The sequence below is a fragment of the Malurus melanocephalus genome, unplaced genomic scaffold (genome assembly GCF_030028575.1).
Source record: "Malurus melanocephalus ecotype Western Australia unplaced genomic scaffold, MMel_1.1 scaffold_22, whole genome shotgun sequence".
NCBI lineage: Eukaryota > Metazoa > Chordata > Aves > Passeriformes > Maluridae > Malurus > Malurus melanocephalus.
In genome coordinates, this window is record NW_026623254.1 from 1,342,086 (window position 1) to 1,351,174 (window position 9,089).

The 9,089-nt window shown below is 41.4% G+C and overlaps 1 protein-coding gene across 4 annotated transcripts in view; it reads right to left on the minus strand.

Moving 5' to 3' along the window:
- CALD1 (caldesmon 1) overlaps positions 1 to 9,089 on the minus strand; it is a 106,180-nt gene that overhangs the window by 72,498 nt on the left and 24,593 nt on the right. For all 4 annotated transcript variants that reach the window (XM_057390016.1, XM_057390013.1, XM_057390012.1 and 1 more), the window contains exon 2: positions 8,440 to 8,551. In XM_057390016.1, coding sequence (XP_057245999.1) covers positions 8,440 to 8,510 — 71 coding nt within the window. In that variant the 5' untranslated portion in view covers positions 8,511 to 8,551. The remainder of the gene's footprint in view (positions 1 to 8,439; positions 8,552 to 9,089) is intronic.

The window sequence follows — 9,089 nt, forward strand, 5'->3', positions numbered from 1 at the left end:
TTTTTTTTTTGAATTTATAACCAGCCAAACATTTTCTAAATGGGAAAAAGGGAGAAAACAGACTGGAGGTATTGAGGACTTCATCTCAAGGGTTGGCATGATGTAACATGCCAGTATAACATGCCAGTACAATGGTATAATCACCTCATGAGRAGGCACAAGGACAAAAAATTCTTCTGTATATGGATCATGAAAAGGGCTTTCCTMTCTAGTCTCTGCTGTGCTCTGGTCTCTGAGGAGACATATGCACCAAGGGAGGAACAGAGGCAGCCTTTYGTGGTGGTTCACCTTCCAACTGTAAGCATTTCTGTGAAAATCTGATGGCTAAGTTTTGATTAAGAGTTTCAGAATWCAGATGGAAATCAAAAACAAATTTATGAGGTTTGTTGCTTGTTGTTTTTCTCCCATCCCAAAAGGTTCTTTTCAGTAAAAGCCACCTTATTTCTTTTCTCTGCTAAAAAACACAGATGGAWAAAGTTTTATTCTTTATATAAAGTAAGAATTCTACAAAGTAAGCATTCGGCTCTGGAGTCAACTTCAGCCCTGTATCTTTCTCACCACTGTAATTACAACACTACCTTTCAGAAATTCCCAGGATTGATACACTGAGTACTGATCTCCTCCCTATCCTAGAGGGCTGACAATGTTATAAATGAAACCAGCTCACTCCTGTTAACACWGTCTGCTTACTGGATTTTTGCTCAAAAACATCCTTCCATCCCCAAAAGACACATTTCTCCAAATTAAGCTATTACACCTTGTCTTGTGGGAAGAAGCTGCATGTCTTGTAAGTAACTGTGTATGTTMTCAGTCTCTTCTGCAGCAACTTTAAAAGTGCATCACAGCTACYGAGTCCTTGCTYGTGCACAAAAATAGGAGAAAATTGCCTCAAACCTGGTTTAAAMCCAAGTGCATTAAATTTATGCAAACCTCCCAGCCCAAATGTGACTGGGCTTACCCTCCCATGCTGTTTCACAATAAGACCTGAGTTGCAAGAGRCTCAGTAAATCCAGTCATGGTAATTTGGTTTCTTTCCACTGTATGCATTTAACTAACTTTAAAATCTACCATGATATGTATGCATCAGGTTGAATCACACAAACAGGGCTCACTAAAAAGGGAGCACTCGCTCCATTCAATCAATCTGTACACCAAAGTATTRTCTCAAGCTGGTGGAAGAGGGAAGTAGTAGTATGGAGAAATAATTTAACCAACCTTTGAAGAAGCCCTGCTTTTGAATGCCAATTTAGAGCACCTATTCTGGTCTCAGCATAAGAATACAGCTCACCCAGAATATAACCTTTGCTAGAGCATTCCTCACTGTTTGCTTTAATGTTTGCACTGAAAATGGGTCACAGGCTATCTTAAAGGAAACTGAGGCATGTTTTCAGCAAATATCAGAGGCAAGAAAAACAAAACAAACCAACCTAAAAGACAGTCACAACTTGTTGAGTTGCAGCCTTTCCTTGGTTTTTTGTATCAGCATGATAAAATTGCTGGCCTTTTATTCAAGACTTTGTGGCAAAGACTATTAATGAACAAGTATATCTGGACCAGCTAACAAGTTTTGACATAAAGAGGAGCAAAACAGCATCTGCTTATATTTCCTTAATGTCAACCAAGATGAAGCTAACCTTTAACTGTCACATACACTACCCACTGGTTTATACTTTCCAATAAACAAAATGAAATGCATCCTGCTTATTTTTCCACTTCCCAAGGAAGAGAAGGGCTCAGCTGCAACASCAACACAGCTACTGCTCCCTCTAATCCGTAGCTGTATCACTGGTGCTAATCTGACCCCCTGCTCAGACCCCACACCAGCATTCCTGAAGACTCTACTGGCACTAGACTTCTTTCCTAAGGAGCAGAATACTGACCTTATTTCTGGCCAGAAATATTTCTTGAGCTGTGTGCTGATGAATTAAGTTGCCCAAGAGCCACAGCCACCTGATGACTTCCTTCATGCKAGGAAGGAAATACCTTGATCACACAAGGACAATCTGCTGGCAAGAGGGATTTCCCTTTTTTAGCACGAGCTAATAAGTAGGTTACGAGGAGAGAAGTAAAGCTACTTATAAACATTTATCTTCAGTAATTAAAAATTGTTCAAAGGCACAAAGCCAAAAATGCAGAAGCTAATTGACCAAATGAGATGCTTCTGCGAGTTGAAATCAGTTTGGAGTTTCATTTGCAAATCACATTTTTCCTCTATGGTTCTTTGAACTGAGCTGTGAAGGGATGGCTTTGCCCAGGCTGCCAGCAATCTGATTGTGTTCACATACTCTGCTTATTCGTGTGTAATACTTGTTAGCATTTGACTCCATTTAATCTATTATCCCTGCAAACCAACAGGACTCAGCTTTTCAAAGGGAAATCTCATCTTCTGATTATTTGGTTTAATTTCAGATATTAGATCATAAAAATGTTAGTAAAATGAAAACGCACACTGAGAAGCAGATGCTCCTACAAACACACTGGCTRAATTTATTTTCATGTCACTCCTTAGAGAGTTTTACAGCTGGCCAATAACTTCAATTTCTCTCATGTCTAATAACTTCTACTATTCTGAGCYCAGAATGCCCTGAAGAATAGTAACATAATTAAGCCACAAGTTCAACAATGTTCTTGTTCTCTAAGAAGGSAGCACTTAAATGTAATAACTAAAAGATACCATTCCAAGTCTGCAAATCTACAGTTTTAGAGGCTGTCTTTAGTTCTTCTGTCCAGACCAAAGGASCGAATTAAACACCAGCAATGCTCTCCTTCACAGTAGGCCCTCCAGATACAACATTGGGTCACCACATGCTCAAATCAGCTCTCACACTTGGACAGCTGGACYCGCAGCCCTAATCCAGCCCCCTAAACGTTTGGGGTGTGACCCATTAAGTGCTGTGGCAGTAGGGAAGCATAGGACAGCCCTGTTCACCTTGCTCCCACATTCCCTCTTCAGGAACAGCACAGAGGGCTGTACTAGCAGYCAGCCTGGCAGGGGCTGCCAGACAGAACCAGCTGTCTGAGCAGCACTTGGCGGCCTTATGTCAAAAAAAAAAACCTCAAAACCCTATACAACCCATTTCATCAGGCAGCTGGACCACCAGAATGGATATCATCATTGCAACATACATATGAAGCCTACAGAATATATTACTGCAGGTAAATATATCATATTTGCCTGAAGAATATTTAAAACTTCTTCAAAGACACAGGGATATTCAACCATCAGCTTCTTTTGTACGGGAACAACACAGTATTCCTTTTGCTTTTCTTTAAACTAGATGAAATGTGTTGCAGAGCATCATTATTAAATACAAGGCCTTATTCAATCAAAAGAAGGGTTAATGCAGATTTTTCAGCCAACTCATTTGTAAGCACATGCACTGGTGTAATGAGGTATACACAATCCTATGGTGTGGGAACAYTTTATCCCATGTATTAAATCAACCCTGCCTCTTGCACTAGTTCTCGATATCAGGCACTTGGAAAATGACTGAGCAGCTGAGAGCTCAATTGTATACTTACTGCCTAGAAAAAAATAGAGAAATATAGGGATTGCCCTGCCTAAGAGTCTGACAAAAGTAGACCAGGGACCAAGAACAGAACCTCTTTTATTCTGAGCCAGTTTAGAACAGTGCCTTTGGTCTCTGCCATATGGAGTTAACAGAAATTCAGTTACATGCTCTGCTGTGGCTGTACAGGAAATTTGAAGGCTCTGTGCCTTCACAACCCTAGGCCAATGTTCAATTAATGCAGCTTTTTTGCATTTCAAGTATCTGAAATCTTTTGTATGAGAAAATTCTGGTGGCAGGTATGATTTGCACTGTTGGAAGGTGCAAAGACAGAGATGCAAGAGCACTGCAGTCTGCTTAAAAGACTGCATAAACTGCAAACTTGCATATAAGACAATAAAGAGATGTTATTTTTCCATATAACCATGGCAGGAAAGCCACTGAGACTATTTGTACTATATCAGCTACATTTCTTCAGACTCACAATTTTCTTTGCTCTCATTCTGAAAGTCATGATAAAGTGCCATATTACTTTTCTCATGGTGCTCTTTTAAGCAGGCATGCTTGACAAAATTACCAGTAATGAGCACCAAAAGCTGTGAATCTATTCTTGTATCTATCAGACATTTAAATAAGAACCAGTTCATGAAGGACTTCAATCTAKTTAAAGCAAAGAAACTTACAGTAGGAAACAAAGGGCAGATTTTCCTTTGGCAGTAGGTGGGTTACCTGGTTATAGGATTGGAGGGAGTTCTTTTCAACCCAAGAATTGCCAAAATTCTTTGATGTTTCCAAGAGGTAAAAGGTGGAGTATTTTGCCAGCTGTCTGGGTGCTAGGTTGGGGCTGTCCTTCTAAAAGCTTGGCTGGTAACTATACATGTAGTACAAAGATTAAAGAACACTGTTACATCTGATTTCCATCTGAAATACCAAGGAGCTGATTTTGTTGTCTGCTTAGGAACTGCACTGGKTTCAGCTCAGTGAAGTTCATACTCTGTATGTCTAGCTCTTTGGAAGAACAAAGCTGCTTTTATGAAACATTTCTYGGTAACGACTTAAATGAAAATATAATCTGAAAAACACAATCGTTGTAAAATTAGCTGCTAAATTCTACTGAGCTTTTGATACATTTAGTTATTTCCTCTGGGGCATTTGAAATGCTATGATAGCAAAATTTTGTTTAGTATCCACTCTCACTTGAGAGTGACTGCAGCAGAGCAGGTTTCAATGAGCCACTGGGTCTTCTGCCTCGGTTAAGAATGAACTTCAAGAACTGCACAACAGTGATGCAATGTGAAGGGCCAAACCCACCTCACCAATCCCAATATGTCCTGTCAGCCCTGGAATTCTAGGCAGCTGTGAAGACAGGTTAACAGCTGGAGCACTCAGCTTCCATTTGTTCTCAACTCTCACGCATCTCTAATCTTATTTACTCAGTGTCTCAATATTTAACTCCTGGGCAGAAAATGTCATGCCTCAGCTCTACCCAAAAGTGAGGATTTTATGGAAAGACAAACAGAAATCCTCAAAGTATTTGCAACTTCAGGATATATGAAGTTCATGGAGAGATAAAACTACTGTAGGTTTCGTTCTAGTAGCAAAAGAGGCTTGGAATATAAAAGATCACAGCCCTTAAGAGGACAGAGGCTTAACTTTGGGGSAAGTACAGTTCTGAAATAAAACACAATCACTGGGAAATTACTTCAAGAAGTATTTCACCTCAATTTTTCACTGCAGCTCCAGCAAACTGAAGTGTATCAGCAAGACACTAAGAAAGCACCGCCCCTCCAGACACACACAAACTCTACCCAGCCCCACGCTAAATTCTTCCAGTGTCAGTTACAACATCAAAATGACAAAACCCGATGGTTTTGTTCAAGAGAACATCTTTTACTGCCTAGGAAGAGGCACAAAGCAGCAGGTGGTATTTGTCTTTTCCCGTGCTGAAAGAAGTCAATCCCCTGTGCTCCARTTACACATGGAATTCTGGTCAGTGAAGTGCAGCCCATTTCTGTGACAGCCCTGACACTCCAGCACAGTATGTACCCTGTGGCTGGGACGGCAAAACCTTCATCCAGCTCCTTAAAGGCTGCCACTGCCTCATAAATCAACTGGAATAACTCAGGTAGGGCTTTATCCAAAGGCCACTGAAATCAGTGGAAAGCTTCCCACTGACTTCAGCCAGCTCTGGMCTGGTACCTCAGGGCTTTATCAAACCATTGTGCCAGGCACAGGATTCCCTCTGCCCCGGGGAGCAGGACAAAGCCTCGGCTTTGCCCAGGAGCAGCTAAAGATGTAGCAGATCCATCACCCTGGCAGCTCAAGGGTCCTTTTTTTCCCTGACCTCACACCCCATCAGTACAAACCAGACACAAAATGCTACCAGACAGGCACGAGTCACCACTGCCATGCTTTGTCCTGGGTTTCCAGCCCGTGCCTGAAATGTCTCCTTTCCCCCCTGAGGTAGCAGAACTGCTGAGTCCCCGCCAGGCTGAGCACGTGCAATAAATCTGACAGCCTTGGAAAAAGCTGGACAGAGTCCCACATGTCTGCTGTTGGACACATGCCCCCCAGACAGGTCTGCAGYGCTGCTCCAAACACATTGATGGGTCTCCAGAGACCCAGACAAATATAAATAGTAAAAAAAAAACTCTGGCTGGACAAAATTTCTGGGTGGACACAGTGAGACTCCTTGGGGAATCCAGAATGTCTGGAATACCTTGAAATTATAAGAACTTRAAGTGCAAAAAACCACTTTATTTCTGAGTTTGTTGTTAATTTTTGTCAGAGTTGCCACAGCATGAACTACTAGYCACAGCACATACCAGGGGTGAAAGGCAATGTCAGTCTTCAAAAGACAAAATGAGTTCTCCTTTCAAGAGCAGTCCTAAGCATTTGAACCTGGAACGCCAGGGCTAGACAAATATCACTCCCAACAGATGCCCAATGGAAAAAAAAAAACCAAAATACAAAGCCTAACGCTAGACTTAAAGGACTGAACTCACACTAAGCTTCTCCAAAGATTAAATATCTGGACATCAGTGGCTCCAGCATCACAGACACGTGGGAATCTGACAGCACATGTATCCTCACCAGTCCTAACATGGCCTMTGGCCCCTGCTGAGGGCATGTTTACATCAAGTCATTCCCTCTTGGGCATGCAGCGTATGAGTCCATGCTGTTACATTTTCACACCTCAGTCTTTTTTGGACACAGGCATCAGGCTAGAAAGACAGGCTCCCCAGGTACTTTTATCCCAGGAAAAGGCAAAATACCTCACTGCAWCTGGCTGAGTTACAATTACTGCTGAATGATATGGCAGCTCGCATTTCTGGGTTTACTGCTCTACTCAAAGAAGCCTAAACAGAGTATGGGAGACCTGGCAAATACATTACAGCCTACACAGTCATCCATCTGTCCATCTCCCAGAGGAAATGCTTGCAATCAGTGGAGAATTCCCCATAGGAAGGCTACAGCCCTCTGATGGGAGGGCAAAGGGAAATGACCTGTGCTCAGAACTTATTGAGGAACGTTTTAAACCACCATGCTGCGCTTTACCCACTTCATAAGACACCTGAAAGCATTCAGAGGCAGCTCTGGCAAACAGATCCCTGTAGCTTATGACATGTGAACATGTTGCAGTCATATTATCAAAGGCGAAGCTGATCCCCAAATCCCTAAAAGTCTGAATTTGCCAAAACCAATGAAGCATCACACATTCATTTGTTAATAGCTGCCCCAGTGCTATTGCCCCTCCCTCTGTGTGAGCACTGCAATGGGGGCAGATGCTCAGCTCAGCTCCTGCCCCATGTTGCCCTTGCTGGGACAGGATTTGGGAGGTCCCAGCTCACAGAGTCACATCCGAACTTGAGAATCAGGCTCTGTTATTGTTAAGGCAAAACCAAAAATAAAAAGGCCAGACTAAATTATTTTTAAGATCCTGAGATTTTTAAAGCAGTCTTGTGACTTTTAAGGGGTCTGACTCATGAYACTTGAATGCTTGAAGTTGGCAGCAGCAAAGGGAGTACAGCAAGATTTAGTGTACAGTAATTTATTGTTGAAAGCCTTCAAATGTGTGGGAAAGTGCATGGAGCGCATCTGCAGTGATTAGAGAGAAAAAGGGACACAGGCCCAAGCCCTTCTTGCCATCAAGCTACCCTGCTCCATSACAGGGGAGCATAATTATATCACTGAAGACATTACAAAATAAATGGAGTCTTTCTCCCTTCTTACAGCAATGTATATCATGTGAAATTTCATGAAAGCAAACAGAACTGTACAGGTGTAAAATGGGTCTAGTTAATGAAATGTCATTCCCAGTATTTTCATGGTATTTGTTTCATAAATTGACATCATCATACCCACACCAAATTCTGCTCTTATTTCACCAAAGTAAATCTGCAACCACTGTTACAAGTGCTGCTGTCGTTGCCCACATAAAGTGAGTGTAAATTAACAAAAAGCAACAGGAAGTACAAACCCCACAACAATTGCACAGTAATGGCAGACAATCCACACAAATACTACATCGCATATACCAAGTATAAACAACTTTCAATTTATAACTTTACCTTAAATACATATAATATCTGATGTATATAAATATCTGACTAACACAACCCCTTCTGCACACACAGCACTCACACAGCATCTGAGAATGAGCYTTCCTATCGATGATTTCACGTGGCCATATTTCACCTTCGCTGTTTGCATTTATCCGTGCAGCAAAACAATCAGAGGCCAGACATGTGCAGCAGTCTATGGGAATTAGACAACAGGCAYCCCTCATCTCTCCCACAACATTAGTAAAGCCATTTTATGGCACATATTGTCAGCACAAGCACTGTTTGGAACTTAAGGAAGAAGTTCTCAAAGCCACTGCTAATGAAAGGCAAGCCAGCAGCACCATTTTCCATATGCAGTAACTCACCTCTCTGCTTCCAGGCGCATTTCCTCACGCTTTTGYCTCCTGAGTTCTCTGCGGCGTTCAAAGTCATCCATGGTGGGTGTTTAAGCGTTCCAAGCTCTGGAAAGATCCAAATCTAAAACAGAGATGATCACTTAGATGAGAGTRAAAACACAAGGGAGGCATTTAACCAACTGAGCCCATTTAGTTTTGTTTTGCTGTCTTAACTTCRCTGTAATTATTTTGTTTTTCCATCAAAAAATTGAGCTTTCTCGGTATTGTTGAGATAAACAAGATTAATGAAATGTCTTGTAGAATAAACATAGCCCGAGCCTGAATTCAGTTTCCTWGTTAAAATTAAATCAACATGCTTTAAGTAAGGACTGTATACATCTGCTAGCCGCAGACTAGCTATTTGTAACGTCACAGGTCTTTTCCACTAACAAAAGCAACAATTCAGCAGGATTTTAACTTTAAGCTTCCAATTTTTCACCGCAAGAAGTAAAAAGCACTGCACAGGAGAGCTCATATTTTCTTCAGCTGCACAGATAATTAAAAGTTCTGCAAAAGTTAGTCCCCATCTGTTTCAACCCCCCTTCACAAACGCAAAAAAAAAAAAAAAAAAAAAAAAAAAAAAAAAAAAAAAAAAAAAAAAAAAAAAAAAAAAAAAAAAA